Here is an 18,007-nt window from a genome sequence, read left to right as displayed (position 1 = left end):
AATCTATGATTTCACCATTTGATATAGCAACCTGTAATTGAATCAGATGGAAGCTCACTGTAAAAATGGAAGTATTGTCCAGCTCTTTAATCTCCTCCATACTCCTGAGAAACGCTCCTCAATATAAGTCAGTGTGAGAACTACCTCTTTTATCTAAATGGGAATATCGACAGTACCACATTAATACTACTTTTCAAAGCCACAGACCCTATGCATGTACTTTGTAGCCCTGCCACCAAAGCATGACACTGGACTAAAAATTAGTTCACTGTAATTTTACTAGATTGGCTTTTGTGATAAGCGGCAGAATACATCAAACACATTAGAAAGAAATAAATAGAGCTAGGCTCTTTATTATCCTTCCACTCTAAACACTGTGTGTCCACGAAGGAACACTGCTACTTTCTCTGTCCCACTCAACCAAAATTCAGTGCAATGTTCAAATGTTGAAGAAAAGTGGAAAATTATTATTACTGACACAAGTGAAGAATAAGACAGAACAAACGGAATTTTTAGGATTCAGAGAAACTCAGAACCCCACACAATTGCAGAAATTAATGTTGATGACCAGGGGAAGATTATTAACATTCAGAAATGACTGTCTACCTATGGAATCCTCAAATGAAGTATAAAGTTAAAATTCTACTCTTCCATTCAAAATACTTAGTTTTAGTTCAGCTATCTCAAAATCCTCATAGCATGACTATGGATGCAACTTTTGCAGCATTGCAAGAGGATGAATGAAACTGCAAACCAATTCAAAATGTTAAAACACACCACTTGCTTAGATTTGAAGTGTAAAACTAAATTGTGCATTTCTACAAATTCCAGGCTAACACAGAACTCGGATCTTCTATCATGAGGCGTTTTTGCTGTATGAAAACTCTGTGCATCCACATACATGCTTATGTCCTTTTGAGTAATCGTCACGTTTTGCCTTCATGTCTTGCAAAATGGACCCTTCCTCATAAGGCTCCCTACTATAGTGTGAATTTACTTCATCCCTAAATATTTTTTTTTAAGTGAAAAAATTTCTGCTTTGAAGATTCTTAGAAAAACCACATCAATTTTTCCAATATAAGAACAGCATCTAGGTTTCTACTGGAATGAGTAAGTTTGCTCATATGAAGTATCAAGAAGTACTGCACAGTCCTTCAAAAAGATACCTCCCAATTGGTTTTGGCAACAAAATCAAATGATGAGACAGAGCTTCCTAAGAACGGAAACAGGGTATGGCAATGACTCAGGATACTGGCAAGGACTTTATTTTGATAGCGTCCTTGAACTAACCAAAATATCTGTTATTTTCAGGAAAACATCTGACAAGCGGCTATGTGGGAACCCAAGTACTGGTAAAGCTACCAGGAAAATGATGCAAGTATTATTCAGCTATTCCAGCTAGGGGTTTTTATTGGCATTCTCAAAAAGTTACACTTTTGGCACGCTCTCTGACACTACTGAGCTACAAGATTATGTTTAAAACATATGAACAGCTCAATGATAAATATTATCAGAAGACTTTAATGTCACATACATTTCAAAAAATTTAGCCATTCTACAAATTTTAACCACTCCATAAAGCAATTAAATCTAGTAAGCCCACTTACTAAGTGGATTAGATTAATCTGTGGAACAATCTTTACTAAGAAAAACAAGTTATGTATGGTGCAAATTTTCTCCATCAACTCTATGCATGTGTATCTCTTAAATGTGCTTTTTTTTTACATGTCTTCATGTTACTGTATATTTGAAAAAAAACCACATAAATTAATTTGTACAGCTTCCTTTGACATGCCATGGTTTCAGGCCATTAACATTAGCAGAAATAGAAAATATGTGCCATCTTACAATTAAACATTCACCATCCTAAAAAGCTGCTGCTACAGAACATAGATTAAACTGATTCAGATGCTATTCCATCACTAAGGTATAATGAATAAAAAACTTCTGATTATAGATTGGCTTCCTTTTTTTTCTTCAGTTTCAAAATAATAGTTATAAAAATTTAGTTATAAAATTGCTAAACTATAAAATATAGCTAATTCTGCTACGCATACAACTGCTTGTAAATGGTACAAGGATACTGTTGCAGCTCTGACTCATGCAAAATAATTTCACAGGAAAAAGGTACCACGTAATTCTGTCAATAACACAACCTGGACCCCCTGGACAACTTTGATCCATTAGATGTTATATACAGAAAAGGTTATGCTCTTTTATGTTTAAACTCACTACTATTTAAAAGAAAATTTATTTACACAGGTATTTTTGTCACTTTTCAAACAGTATGAAGACCTCACGAATTTCTGACAGAACAGACAAATGAATTTGTGAAAAAATAGCCATATTTGTTTCCTGACAAAATTTCAGGCATGAATAATGGAATGTATCATTCTACTAGACAGTCTCAGATGATACAACATTACCTGAATCTGAAAACAGTATAGATGGCTGGAAAAATTGAAAAATTAGGATGACAGGCAATATAATCACCAGCAGTAATTAAGCCTCCTTGCTTAATAAACAGGATAGTACTAAAGTGGAATTCTGTCCTAAAGAAAATCAATATGAAACTAAGCAGAGTATCTATCCCTAGGTGATCAGCTGGTCCATCACAAGTCACAGAAGTGACTGAACAGTGAATATGGCCTACTACTAAATAATGGCTTTCCCTCAGTGGCAATACCTGCTTTGGTTTCTCACCATACTTATGTTTTTTTACAAAACAATTAAAAAATTTAATTAATATTGAGACTTCTATTCTGCTTTCTAATTTGGATGAGAACAAAAAATATTATGTAATGTTTGAGGAAGACTGACATACAGGGTGACTATATTAGATTTATTTACTTAGAAAAATAGGGTAAAATTAATGAAAAAAATTGTTTCCTGTGAGAGAATTTCAGGGGAAAAAAGTGAGCATTCTTCTCATAAAGAAAACAGAATTTAAAACCTAAATTTCTCACTGCCCACTGACTATACCTTCAATTAATTCCTTACTGGCTTTTGTCCTTTCCCTTTACATTTCTCATCTTTCTCTTTAAGGAGAAAAAAAAATTCTTATTTTACTTTAAAATGAAGGAAATTACAGAATCCATGTGTTTAAAATTCCTGTCAAGGATCAAGTTTTCCACACTACCTAGCAGGTGATGCTCCATGCAGGGAAGAAACCATAACTAGAGCTGTCTAAAGGTAATGTTGCCACAGGATCAAACTCTCCTGTCCAGCAGCATTAGATGACTGAAAGGAGAAGATTAGTAGAGATCAAAGAATGCAGAACCCTCAGTCTCACACCGTGTGACCCAACACTGCAACTTCCCCCTCCTCGTCAGCTGCCTTAGGAAATCACCACTGTGACACCTCCAGTGTCACACTGTGAGAAAGCCCAAGCACGTGCTCTCTCACACTTCTCCTCAGGGTCAGTCTGAGCCACTGTCTTGCCTTCAGTGATTCTGTCCTGCATATATGCCAGCCACCAACTATACTTGCTACTTATGGCAAACCTATAGCAATTCTTACACAGTTCATGGACTTCTATTTTATTTTCCTCAAAAATGAAAACCAATATGTTTTTTTGCATGTGTTCTAATTGAAAGAAAAGTTTGAATTTTGGACCTTTTTAATAGCATTATTTTTATTATCTCCGTAATGAATACTTCAGGTTATTTTGGTCGGTACATTAAATGATCAGAAATGGTGAAGTTTTAAATTAACTTTACATAACATTCAATTATTATTTTAATTGGATAAGAAAGCACAATTTTATTGAAGATAATTATACTAAAAATAACACACAAGTTAACTTCAAAATATTGCTAGACAGGGTATGGAATACAGAGATTGGACAGAATGTTTACATCTTTTAGACAATATTACTAAGAGCAGTATGAGAGAATAAATGCAGTTCATTGAGCAGACACAAGTAGGTCTGGTTCAGATAATCAAGAACTGTAGGCTAAAAGGAAAAAAAAAAAGTGGACTGAAACACCACTTGTACTTAAAACTCATGTAAAAATAACTATATCCCATTATGCTCCATTTTAAAACATCTGGAAAAATAGCAAAAGAGAAGAGAAAAAAAATCCGTTCACCTTTGTCTTTAACTAGTATTGATGGGAACATAGAGGAAAACCAACAGTTCAAGGTTTCTGTTTGCTTTTTTCCTGTCTCACTCTAACTTTTTATTTTGCTGTTATAATTTTTTTTTTCCAGAAAATAACAACAACCCCTATGAGATGCTTTTCCATTAGATTCATTCCAGCATGGGAATTTTTAAACGCTATTGAAATGAAGCTTCATAGTATTCTAGAGAATATTTGTATTTTTCCTTTCATTAACAATACAAAATAGCATTCTGTGTTGAAGCAAGGACTATTTGGAAGAATGTTATTTATGAACTTCTTTGTAGATTATTGTATTGGGTAAATTCCTCCCCAGCTATATTTTATGTGAAATCTTGATATGCAGGAACATCTTATCACCTTAATTCAAGTGGTCACAGAAAATATTAAGGAAAATGTCATAGAAACTGGTCTTGAATCATGAAGTGCTTAAACAGCTATGAGATACAACTTTCAATTTTTTTTCCCCCCACATAGTCTGTGTGCTTGTGGACATCAAAAATCAGCAGGAAAACCTGGTTTCTTCCGAGCAAAAAGGAAATACACATTGAATCTGTAATTTCAAGTCTGGTTTTACTATACTAAGAATTCTTTACCTTGTCAGTTTAATATCTATCATATTTACCATGTTTATTGATCTTGCTCAACCACATAAGTCCAAATGCTTATTGAAGAGACTCTTCATTGTAAGATAAAAATTTTCCTAATTATGTACGTTAATGAGACTATAAACACTTTTTCCCCCTTTATTTTTGTACTTGTAGGATGAAGATCTCTTCAAAGAGCCATTTTCATGGCAACAATCAATTTGAACATCCTTTTTTCTCCCTGTAATTCTAGGAGAGAAACTAAAGGTCACATCTTTAAAGCAAAACAGATTTTCTTTTGTCTCCTACTTAAGTTTTCCTCTTCTCATTCTAAGGACATTACACAGATTGACATGAAATGCAATTCTTCTTTATCAAAACTTCGTGAGCTTTTAGGTAATGGAAGTTGCTGTCTTTTACAAATCCACCTGGGATGTACAAGGCACAGTCTCAATTTGAAGCACACAGAAGTGGTCTCACTGTGCAGGAATGAAAGCACAAGACATTTCCTAACTCCAGTGACACAAATTAGAGCTACTTTGGGGATCTAGCTGTGGTATGTGCTTAGAAACTCCAGCTTTCTGCAATCCTTCTCAACTGTGAAAACACTTCTCTGGATATATTCCATTGTTTCCAAATCCATGAAACCAACACAGTGAGAATAACCAAGCCTAATTTTAAGCTAACCCTTGTCAAGTTGCTTGAGAATCTAAGTATTTCAAATCTAAATAATCCAAATTGTGTTACTTTCTCTTTACTTTGTTACTTCATTTCTGGTATCTGAAACTTTACATTTTGTAACCTAGTTAGAAGCATTGTAATAGCTTACTTTTTGAAATGTACAATCATTAAAATAAGGAAGCTATAGTTACTAACAAATTCATGCAAAAAGGCAGTCTACAAATCCCAGGTCATGAGATTGTTGCTAATAATTTTATCAATAAACTGAACATATTAATTCCAGCTGCAATAAATTTGTGATTCTTCAATTAAAGTGGTGAAGATCCATGAGAAAGCATCTCATAGCCTACGACATCAAAGTTATGGTACTACATGCTGCATGACCTGCTATTCCCTGGAATGAAATTTCAAAGTTCTAATGGCTCAGTTCTGCCCATGTTTTAGTTCCTGATCAGGTACACAAGACCTGATCAGGAATTGTGCAAGCTATAAAAAAACCCCAAAATCTCTGAGAAATATTTTATTGGTTCATATTTCTATACCTACTGTTTCTGGGGCATTACTAATACCATAGACTAAGTTAGTTCTCTTTTCACTCACTGCAACAAATACCAAAGTCATAATGAAAAAAGTTTTGAAACCCTCAGGAAGTTATTTTTACACAGTATTAGCTTTTTTAATGTGCCAACACATTTCAGGATATCAAGACATACCTAAATTCAACTGATTTGTATAAAATATAAAAACCAAGAATGTTTTGGCTCTTGAACACTGATTACCTTAGATTTCAGTAATTAAAAGACAAAAGATAAACAGCTTCTTCAAAAGAAACTGGCAAATGGAAATGCCAACTTCTCAAAGTTTCAACATACTAAAAATACTTCCAATTACACAAGCTTTCCATAAGAATACTATCCAGTCAATACAACATCTGTGCAACATGTGGATCTGCCATTTCACACTTTGACTGTCTGGCTTCCTAAGTAGTATTATCTGGAACTTGTTTTACTGGTTTTTTCACTGCTATTTTTTTTTCTAAGCAAAATAGAAATAGAAAACAAATTTATGCTTGTTTTCAACAATTTTTTTAAATTTTTCATACAAGTAATTAATAGCCTTAACTAAAGTGCAATTAAATTGTTCATCACTCAAAGGTTTGCTCTGCTAAAGTATCATCAGCAAGAAAATATGCTATAAACTCTATTAGCTATCATTCCTTCAAATTTTATGTGTGATGCAATTGTAACACCACTTTTGTACATATATCCTGCTGACCATGTTCTTTATCTTACAGTGAAGTTACAGCAACAACAGTTTGATGAGATCGCCATAAACAGAAATAAAGAATGTAACAGTCCTACTGAGTCAGAACAAAGATCTTTTTAGACTCCTGATCTCTGAAAGTAGATATAATTGGATGCTTTGAGAAAAAAAACAACAACGATAATTAAAGAAAGCACAGAGAAATACTTCTTCAGCATACCCTTCCAGACTTCCTGAGCCAACATATTACAGGGCTTTAAAACTTATCAGAAAAGCTTTTTTAAGCCTCATCTGCAGCAATAGAGAATGACTTACACCTTCTACAAATATTATTGCAGTATGTCTAATGTGACAAATCAGCATACAATCAGATTTAGCCCAGCTAGGAAGGAATCAGCTGCCATAGATGAGTTTTCTATGCCTTCTCCCTTTTGGATGCTTCTCAGCTACTAATTAGTTCACTTTAATGGTGTATTGTTTATTACTCACTCAAGCCTTTGCTTATTCTTGCTCTTGTCTGGGCAGATAGGAGTTGTACTTCCCCCAGCCTTGCCCATTATTGGGATGAATACAAGTAACATGCTGCTCACTTTGAAACAGCCAATATTTATAGCAGTTATACTCCAAATATAATTATAATTTTTGTGGTAAAAGAACAAAATACCGAAGTTGAAACAACTTTTGCTCCCCCCTAGTATTAATATAATTTATTCAGGAAGCTGGTGAGCTGTTGCTGCAATTTATCAGAACACAGAGGTTTGCCCTATGGAACATGTCACACCTGCTGCTGGACTTTACTCAGTGATTGGCCATGAGCCAGGTCTAGAAGCAGAATATCATCTGCCAAGGTGACAAACACTGCTGCAGCTAGTACTTATGAAGCCTAGGAAGAGCACTCAAAGGTCAAATACCTAAAAGCAGGCCTTAACAAAGCAGAAAACATTAGCCAGCAGGTCATGCCTGGAATTTCTGAAAGAAAACAAAGATGTGCTCACACCAGATTTCCCCCGTTTGGTTCAACACTTCCCTCAGGTAATGACAGCTTGTGCCCATTGCCTGTTGGCTCTGACTCCAAATTATGCTTGACATATGTATCAGCTATGAAGAAAAATTCCAATCAGACACTTCAAGTCCCAGATCATTCTTTGTGAGACCGTTTTGCCAGCACCTCTGAGTCCATACTTCATCAGCTCAGTTGCTCCTCTAGTTCAACAAGAAGATTTTTTTTCATGTATTTTGTGGGGGAAAGAAACTTAAACATCGAATTTGTGCAAGACCTACTGTATTCTAATGGCTAGCAACACATGAGTATAATACCAAGCACATTGGAGAACTTTGGAAGGTTTGTCCACTGCTTAAGCAAAAATAAAAATGCCAGCCAGGGGCAAGGGAGGTCTGAGAGGGATCCAAAACAGGGACAACTTTTTAATTTCTAGTTAAACTGTGAGAAAATATTTCCATATTTTCAAAAACTGATTGTTGAGTGCTGCATTCCTCACTACATATAAAAACTTGTGACTAAGTATGATAGAAGGAAAAGATGATGAGTTTGTCTATTCTTTCAAGCTGTTTTTATTAGTATATCAGATACCTGTCTGAATTTCAGACTGTATAGGATAGCTAGGGACTTCTAGCCTAAAGAAACACGCACTTGGGCTAGCAGAAAATAAACAAGACTATATAACCTGAGAAATAGGGATGAGGCAAAGTGAGCACTGGCTGAAATGGCAGGTCTCGGAGAGTTGTGATCAATGGCACAGGGTCTAGTTGGAGGCCTTTTACTAGTGGTGTCTCCCAAAGGTTGGTACTAGATCCAGTTTTGTTTAACTTCTCATCTCTGATTTGCATGAAAGGGCAGATGCCTCCTCAGCAAGTTCACTGATGGCACAAAGCTGGGAGGAGCAGCTGATACATCAGAGGGCTGTGCAGCCCTTCAGAAGGACCTGGGCAGGCTGGAGAGATGGACAGAGAATCATCTGAAACTCAACAACAGCAAATGCAGATCCTGCACCAGGGGAGGAATAACCCCAAGCACCAGTACAGGCTGGGGGATGACCTGGTGGGAAGCAGTTCCATGGAGAAGGACCTCAGGGTCCTGGTGGACAACAAAATGGCCCTCGTGGCCAAAAATGCCTAAGGTTTCCTATGGTGTGTTAGAAAGAGCATTGCCAGCAGGTTGAGGGAGGCAATCCTGCCCCTCTACTCAGCTCTGGTGAGGCCTCATTTGGAGCGCTGTGTCCATTTCGGGGCTGCTCAGTACAGGAGAGATATGGAGCTCCTGGAGTGAGTCCAATGGAATGCTATGAAGATGATGAGGGGGACCTCAGTTATGAGGAAAGGCTGAGGAGTTGGGCCTATTTGAGGATGACTTTAGAGGAGATGACTGAGATGGGAGTTTATCAATGTCTATCAGTATCTAAGGGGAGGGTGTCAAGAGGATCGAGCCAGGGTCTTCCTGGTGCTGCTGAGTAATAGGACAAAAGGCAATGGGCAGAGAGTGCTGCACAGGAAATTCCACCAGAACATACAGAAGAACTTCTTTACTGTGTGAGTAGCTGAGCACTGAAACAGGCTGCCCAGAGAGGGTGTGGAGATAGTCAAGAACTGTCTGGACACAATCCTGTGCCACGTGCTCTAGAGGACCCTGCTTGAGCAGGGAGGCTGGACAGGAGAATCCACTGTGGCTCCTTCCAATCTGACCCATTCTGCGACTGATTCTGTGATGGAGGGGATAAAGAGAAATATACCACAGGGAACAGAAAGTGAGTGAATGCTTTCAATGGACATACTCTGGAAAATATTTCAGATGTTTCAAGTTGCCTTGAATTTTAAAAGCAATCATCTTCTCTTCATCTAGAGCTATTGTTCTCACAAAGACATTGGGAAGAAAAAGTAAACATTTCTAAGTACCTTTTTGTTTTTCAAGAAAGATACAAAGTAACTGTCCTTTGCATTCAATGCCTCCAGTGTAGTTATCGGACAGGAACAATCTTTAGGACAAATTTAAAGAAATAATTTTTGTATACATCAATTTTTTTCCAAAAGTCTAGCCTTAATCTCAAGCTTATTGGAAACTAAAAGTTGCTAATGACCTCAGTAGCCATATTTGAGGAGTGTAACATTCACTGACTTGCAGTTAGATATGTTACTCATGCATTCCTACATGGTCAGCAGCAGATCAAGATGTGTGTTGGTTTGAATTTAATTTCTTTTTCAAAGAGGAGTTCTTGTGTTTTCTGCTTCTAAATGATAGTATGACAAATAAGTCTTGCCAAAAATTTCCAGGTGGTAAGTGATGGACACCAGGAAATAGATTCGCCAGATGAAGAAATGAACTTCTTGAAAATTCACCTGTTTTATCACTGATCAGCAGTAAAACTAGTTATCATTTATACTGGAAATACTTTTACCAGAATATTAAAAATTCTTCTAAGAAGAAGGAAATATGGCCCTTTTATTGATATTTCACCTATAATATTAGATGTATCGCTGAACAAAATCAGGACATTAACAGCACCTCACTCTTATATTTGTATTTCATTTCCTAGCACTTCTGTTTCTGTTCTCCATGTGTAGGCATTATATATTCTTCTTCTAAGAATTTGGCATATATTAATTTTGAAAAAGTGAATAATTACAAAAAGGCAGCAACGTTCTTTGCCCCTCAGGTAATCTATCAAACACCACATATGTGTCCTTACTCTAAAGCTGTCAAGTAGATCAAAGCAATATTCTTTGCAATAATAGACTATACCTTATGAAGAAGTCAGTACAATAGGCCCACTGTACATCAAAGATTTATAAAACAGTATAAAGCTAGGTCTTATAATAAGTAAAAACACAGCACTGGAGACCTGGCATGAAACTTTTTACAGAATATTAAAACACTTGAAGAAAAAAGAGATTTACCCATAAATCATCACTTCTTTTTTGGTTTTTTTTTTTTTGTCTACACAAATCTTTACACCGTTGCCCTGTAAACCAGCAAATACAGTCCATTTGGAAATCACACCTTTAAAGTTTAAACAAGGGGTTGCTACTTTGATGACTGTCATGCTTTACCCCAGTCTGATTGCCTCCTGTGATGAGATGATTGATTCTGAGGACAGAGTACTTGATAACATGTGCTTTGCCATTAGCAAAGTTGTCCAAGGTTAGGCAGTTTTCCACAGCTCACTTTTATTCAAACACTCAAGAGTGAACTGAATGGATGGACTATGAGGTGGGTAAAAACTGGGCCACTAAAACCAGAAAGTAATGTTCAATGTTCCACAGTACAGCTAAACTCCAGTTACTGATGGACATTCCCCATGGTTTGATCATGTCTAATATCTTTATTAAAGATCTTGGCAATGACACAAAACATATCCAAAGACAGATGACACCAAACTGGAAGGAGCTGTTGAAACTGCTTTCAGAGGGACATTGCCAAAATGGAGAAATGGTTTAATAGAAACCTTATGAAGGAAAAAGGTAAACACAGAGTCCTGGACCTGGACATGGCACTTGCCATGGTCTAGCTGACAAGGCAATGATCAGTCAAAGCTTGGATCTGATGATCTCAGAGGTCTTCTCCACCCTAAATGATTCTGTGAAATGGTGAGATGGTAAAATCCCAAATCAAAAACTTGCTGGAGGTCACTGCTACAGAATAACTTTGCAGAAAGGAACCCAAGAGTCCTGGTGGCCAACAACTTGAGCATCTGATTATTTTGAACGTGATCACATGATCACTTGAACATGTGATAAGACTATCCCTGTAGCGTGGGAGCCTGAGCATCTACTGGGAAGCATCAGCAGCAGCACAGCCACTGGATCAGAGGTGAGATGATGAGATACTTGCATGTCAGCATCCCGAGCACTGTCTTTAGCTTTGAGCTCAACAGCAGAAGAAGAAGACTGACAAACCTGAATGGGCAGGGGATTATCAAGAGGATTAAAAGGTTAAAGCACAGAATTTATAAGGAGAGGGTGAGAGAGCTAGTTTTTTTCAAAAAAGAGAAGGATAAGGATGATGATAGGGCATCTAATTACAGTTTCCATTTACTTAAAGCAGGGCTATGAAGAAGATTAAGTCAGACTGTTCTTGGAAAGGTATTGTGAAATGTTGAGAGGCAATGACTGAAAGTTTTATCAAGCAAAATTCTGAATGGATATAAAGACAAAAATATCCCAAAGCAAGGGTAATTAAGCACAGGACAATTATCCAGATGGTTATTCCTCTGAGATAAAGAAAGATTTGACTGAATAACATCCTGAAAAGCCTAATCTAGCTTGGACATGAGTCTTCTTTTGAGTAAAGGAATGGTTTCCAGAAGTGTCTTCAACATAAATTATGCTTTGATTCTTGCAATGAAATAATATGCAGGTGTGAAGTATGAAAAGCTATGTGCTCCTGATCTCATTCACCAAGGTAAAAACAACAGCATACAATCAGTGTATTACGTTTCTTTCTGCTGACTAAAGAACCATAAGAATAATAATAATAAATGTGCATAAATTAGAAGGCTTCACTTAGGCACACAGAGCTACACATTACTGAAGCTGAGCTGGACAAAAAGTAACAAACCAATGGATTTATATTTCCGATACAGTAAATCCAGATGTAGTTCTATGACTTACTAAAGACAAGGCAAACACCTTGAAGCAGAAATATCCCCCTTATTCATTACAGGAGACCTCAGTGATGCAAGGGAGTTACTGATGAAGAGAAAATAAGTATCTCATGATGTAGTCAACAAAAGTCTTTCTGAAATTTTGTAGCAAATTCCTTTTAAGTTTTTACAGTCCAAGTAAGTCACGCAGCACTTCTGCACAAAGCCAACTCAGAATTTAAATTCTTGGCATCTATTCAAATATTCTGATTCTGTCCATTCCACTGACAATGGGAAAACTCTTTTTGCTCTACAAATAATTGATTGAAGATATTTCTATATATAATTTACAGTATTCATCTCCAAAAGAGGCCCTGTGTCTGTAAAATATCCAAGGAAAAGAAAAATACACTGCATTTCTTTTCTACATCTTTCATGTTTCCAAATGTTAATGAAACAATGCCCTTTATTTCTCTCTATCCTTGGGAAGTGATAAAGGTATGGGGGGTGATGTGATGCCTAGATTAGCACAAACAACTTCTGGGGTTTTGACAGGGTGAAGAGAGAGGAATGTAAATAGTTTGGCTGTTCTAGAGCATTCCTTGCTTTCACCCAGACTCACGTGCAATGCTGAAACTGTCAGATTCAGGAAAGGAAGGAGAAAATCTTCTCCAGGTCTCCCATTAGCCAGATTCTTGGAACAGCTGACTGTGTCTTGCTCAATAACTCTTTCCCAAACTCTTGTTCTTATTTGCAAAGGTACCTCAATAGGTCCAACAGCCATTCCAGTGGAATTAGTGCTTTGTCATTTATTAACTCCTATTATCTTAAAGATGCTGTCAGCCTGACTAGATTCCAAGTTTTGAAGATAAGAAATACATACTTTTAGGCCAAAAATTTTCCCTATCTTCTCCTATTTTTTTTGTTTTGTTTGTTTTTTGGTTTTTGTTTTGTTTTGTTTGTATTAGCCCAAAAGTGCCAAATTGTGAAATTTAAACTTATCAGTCTGTGACAGTGATATAAATATAAACTGAGGTATCAAGTCCCAGTAATAAAGAATGACAAAATTCAAGAGATGGCTGCTGAACACTAATCACTAATATTCCAACTGTTCAGATGCAGGATCCCTCATGATGTACCAACATTTTTGCTAAAGAAGTAGGAAAATATTCAGAGGTGGATTGAATTTTAGGGGCTTGAGTCCCTAAGACAATCAATGTGAGTAGCGGTTACTAGGCACAGAGAAGATTTTATCGTTTACTAGCTTTAGTGAAAGACAATGTAGCCTGTGAACTCACAAGAAAATACCAAAGATTCAAGAAGAGTTCAACACCACATAATCTCAAAAACCCACTTCTCAAAAATTTGTTTCCTTCATCATTTACATAATTCTCCTTGTACATTACATAAGATAATGCTTCTTGTAAATAAGATGTTGCAGAACCACTATAATAGCAGCATTTACTGAATAATACTCTTAACACTCTTTCTATTCTTAAATCAACATCAGAATGCATTTTGAAACTGACCATACAAACAAAAAAACCCCCATGTATGTCCTTTACCTATACAATTTTTTCTAGATGGTACAAACACCTGCTCAGAGCTACACTACTTTGCAGATGGACTTTCTAAAAATCCAGTTGCAATTCAGGGAAAAACCTACCTCAGTGGTGCTGCTGGAAGCTTCTAGTCCAACCATATTAGCTTGTACCAGCTGCTGAAGAAGTTGCACTTGAGCCACACTGAGGAAGAAGTCCAAATTTGTTGTCATATTCACTTCTAAAGAATGACCACAGACCAAAATTTCCTGTGAAATTAAGGGAAAATACTAAGTAACAGCCATTGGGAAAATAATTTTCAGCTTCTATACAACTGTATTGCGGTTCCCTGCTGTAGTCAATACTTAACATTATATATAACATTATATATAGTACAAATGTGGTCTTTTTAGAAGAAACTAGCGTGTCATGCTTCTAAAAGATGTGGCACATTCTTTGCATGGCTTTCAACAGCAGAACTGTTAAGGCAAACTTTGCAAGAAAAGCATCTCATGCACAAGGCCTTGTTTCCATCTCTTGCTAGTATCAGTGGGCTGTCAGAGTGTCCTTGGCAATGATTCCAGTTCTCCTTTCCTTCCAAGAAAAAGATATCGTTTTTTGATTTTTTGTTTAAACACAAACTCTGCTTGATTTATAATGAAATCATGTGTTGGAACTCACTGATAGCCAATCTGATTGATTTCTCTTTGCCTGTAAGCCATTCTTAATACCTTGGCAACACTAGCTGAATAGCCACTGTTTTATTGGTGTTGTCTAGCACAAACAGAGACCTTCACCACTGTTGGCAAACAATAATGAGATGAAAAACAGACAGAAGGGGAGAAGAACTGCTCTGTCTCATGAGAAGTTTGCACAGTTCTCAAGCTTTAATCTAAACTAGACCTCTCCCTTCATGATGGAATGTCATCCAGGGAATAGATAACAAGAAGAATGCATCTACAGAAAACACTGAAATTCTTGAACATAAGCATTAGCAAAGCTCAGATTTTTTTTTTTAACTTGAATAACTTCTATGCATCGCAGACATACTGGGCCTTTCTATTTCTTTTTTACATTAAGTAATTTTCCATCTAACCTTCTGCTGACCCTTTACACAAAATGCGAAACTGTTGATTTCTTCTCTCTATGCCCACCAGCTGTTATTTCCAACAATGTACACCCACTGCATGTTGAAAAACACCTCTAGTAACCTTTACACTCCTGTACCAATTTTGCTCTTCCCAGGAGGTAGTTTTTAAGGGAAATTATCCTTATGAGCTGACAAAAAATGTCTGATATCTTCCCTATATAAAATGTTCTTGAGCTACAACCTAATGGCAAAAAGTCAGCCAATAACTTTTGTGTGTAACCTGCTTCACAGACTTATTCTTAACTAGCTGAACAACACACCAGCAAAAGTGACTGTTAAATCTGAGTACCTGGAAGTACTCATGGCAAAAGTAGGGAAATGGATGATTAGTGGCAACCTGGGGTCTTGGAAATCTGCATAGGAGAACTCAGCTTAACTTTCTTATTATAGATAGTCTACAGACAGCATTTTTACGTTTCTTTATGAGAAGCTTGTGAATACAATGTTTTGTTATGCTGCACCTCTTCTCAACACCTTTCCATCACAAACTTTAAAAAGACATTGCTGGAAATCATTAAAAGATTCCCATTTTTGGAACTGAAAACAGGCTTATCTACCTCTGGCTGGACTGCCTTTAGTATCAAATTCTATACAAAAATTATTTCTCCAGCAGAGAAAGAACATTTCAGCTCGTGACCTTTCTCCAGTTGGCAATTTGAAAACACATCTGAACACTTCAAATGGTAGAGTGGTAAAATATTAAGATTATTCATATATTAAAATATAGTAAAACATATATTAAAATATATTAACATATATTAAAAATCATGCTAGTTCTGTAGACACTTTGTACAAACCTCTGGGTGTAAATTCTCTGCAGCGTCAATTTTTGTAAAAATAATGGCAGGAGCTGCAGTTATTCGAACGGTGAAATCTGTTAAAATGGGAGTTAAAATAGCTCGCCTTTCCTGGTGCCGCCTTATGCTAGGAAACAAAGGGAAAGAAAAGTAAAGATTAAATTACATTATAAATTGTCGAGAGGCAAAAGCTTTCCATATTATTCTTTACATCCAGCACATAGCAGAAAACTTCTTCAGTACTAATTGGGCATTTGATTGCTAACATAATAATCTTTAATTATCATTATTGTAAATCATATTAACTCCAATCCTGAAGGCAGACTTCTATCTTCATTTCACAGGATAAGTACGTCTAAATATTTGACTCTTCAACCTATGTCCAGGTAGACAAAATTGACACTTGACACTGCTTGTTCTCCTGTTTCATGCACTACACACAATAATTTGAAGAAAGATGCAAACTTTATTACCAGTATTTTAAAAACTTGCCTGTGGATGCCCTTCACTTTATAAATGGCTGCTTTGAAGCCTATGCAATATTTGAATTTGTGCATTAAAAGTCTGCGTTGAAGAAATATGCACGAAACTGATACAAAAATGAAATACATGAAAACTTAAACTAGCAAATCCCACGCAATACTAGGACTCCGACATGAAATCAGTAACTATTGTCCAAGATGTTTAGAACTATTTGAAAAACAGGGATGTCAGTTCTTCCTCAACTCCTTCTGTCACTGCTTGGTTTTGGTACTTTTTCAGCTAAATATCAACATTTATTTACCAGGAATATTTGTGTCATTAAACTTGGTAATTGCATTTATTTTTTAGCCAGGTGTTTAGTTTTGAGTTTTTTGTTGGTTTCTCTCTCCTCCCTCTTAACCAAACAGTAAGCCTAGAAGCACAACTCTTATAGATGGATCACTAATAACTTATGACAACACATTCCAAATGGCCAGAATCTTCTGGGTCAGGTCAAATAAACTATTGCCACAAAATGCCATCTGAGAGCCTCTGATGAGGGAAAAAAAATGTAATGAGATCAAGATGTAGTTCAGCCCCTAAAAGAGGATACACTTCAAATTCCAGGGAGACTCCTTCCATCAAGGCAGTTTTTGATAATTCTTTTTACCTATTATTGTTTGTAGCAACATCAAATACCCATATTTCACCAAGGATAATTCTAAAAATCATCACAAAGTCATAGGTCTAAGGTAAGTTTTCCTATGCTTACAAAATAGAAAATTGTCAACTATGAAATGATGCAAGTTTAAAGAACAAACTACATGGCCTTACAAAGGAAGTTAACAGATCCATGTAGAACTCTTCATCAGCATGTCAGTTACATTTCCCTGTATTACCTTTAATTTTGCTATCTCTAATGGAGACATGGCAGTTCAGGCATCAGTGTAAATCCCACAAGTGAGCCAGACATGAACTATGCAATTAACAATTAGCCCCTACCATCAGCTGGAGTTATCCATGTTAATGTTATTAACCAATATGCTTTTTATGCCTGTTTACGCAGAAATTACCTGACTGCACACAGAACAGGTATTGAACTCTGTTGATTAAGAAGGGGTATTGTGATGCATAGTCTAGTAATGGTTCTGTAATGGGTTCTGTAGAAAAGCAAACAACCTCAAATGCTGAAGGTTTGTAAGCCAAGAGTTAAATCATAACCTGAGGTGGAATTCAGTCTACTGCAAAAGATACAAAATTCATACTGCAGAAGATACAGAATTCATTTTAGTGTTTAGGTATTTCAATTTTGATGCTTCAAATGCTAGTAATAATTTTTTAAAGTGTCCTCAAAACATGTAGAAAGGATGACAATCTATAAGGGAATATAAATTATACAGTTGAGGTAGGCCTTAAAGCTTTTAAGTCTATTTAGGACAACAGGAAACAGAAGTTAAGAGCAGATGCCACAGAGCACAACTCTCATAAACTTTTGCCTCAAATGGCCCTCACTGCTGAGGAGGCTGCACACTACCATTAGAAGTGTGCAGCTTAAGAATAAGCCAATTAATGAGCGGAGAAAACTACCATTTTACCTTAAAAGCTTTAACATTTTGGTCAGCTATATCTCTGTTGAGCTCTAATGATGGCTTTTAGAACAAGATTAGTCTCATTAGATCCCCAAATTAGAAATCAGACTTGTTAGTGGCTAGTGAACATCTTCAACTTGAGAAAGTGGTCTTAGACTTTGGAGTTTTACAGTTGTTTCTCTCCCTGCCACCACCTCCATTTTAGATTCCAACCAAATTATT

General features: G+C 36.4%; 1 protein-coding gene across 1 annotated transcript in view; it reads right to left on the bottom strand.

Moving 5' to 3' along the window:
* VPS13B (vacuolar protein sorting 13 homolog B) overlaps positions 1-18,007 on the bottom strand; it is a 430,139-nt gene that overhangs the window by 126,687 nt on the left and 285,445 nt on the right. Inside the window, 2 exon segments of the mRNA XM_030963535.1 lie at positions 13,913-14,056; positions 15,735-15,861. Coding sequence (XP_030819395.1) covers positions 13,913-14,056; positions 15,735-15,861 — 271 coding nt within the window.

Source organism: Camarhynchus parvulus, chromosome 2, assembly GCF_901933205.1.
Source record: "Camarhynchus parvulus chromosome 2, STF_HiC, whole genome shotgun sequence".
Lineage (NCBI taxonomy): Eukaryota > Metazoa > Chordata > Aves > Passeriformes > Thraupidae > Camarhynchus > Camarhynchus parvulus.
Note: the sequence above shows the minus strand (reverse complement) of the source record. Positions and strands in the feature narration are given on the sequence as shown.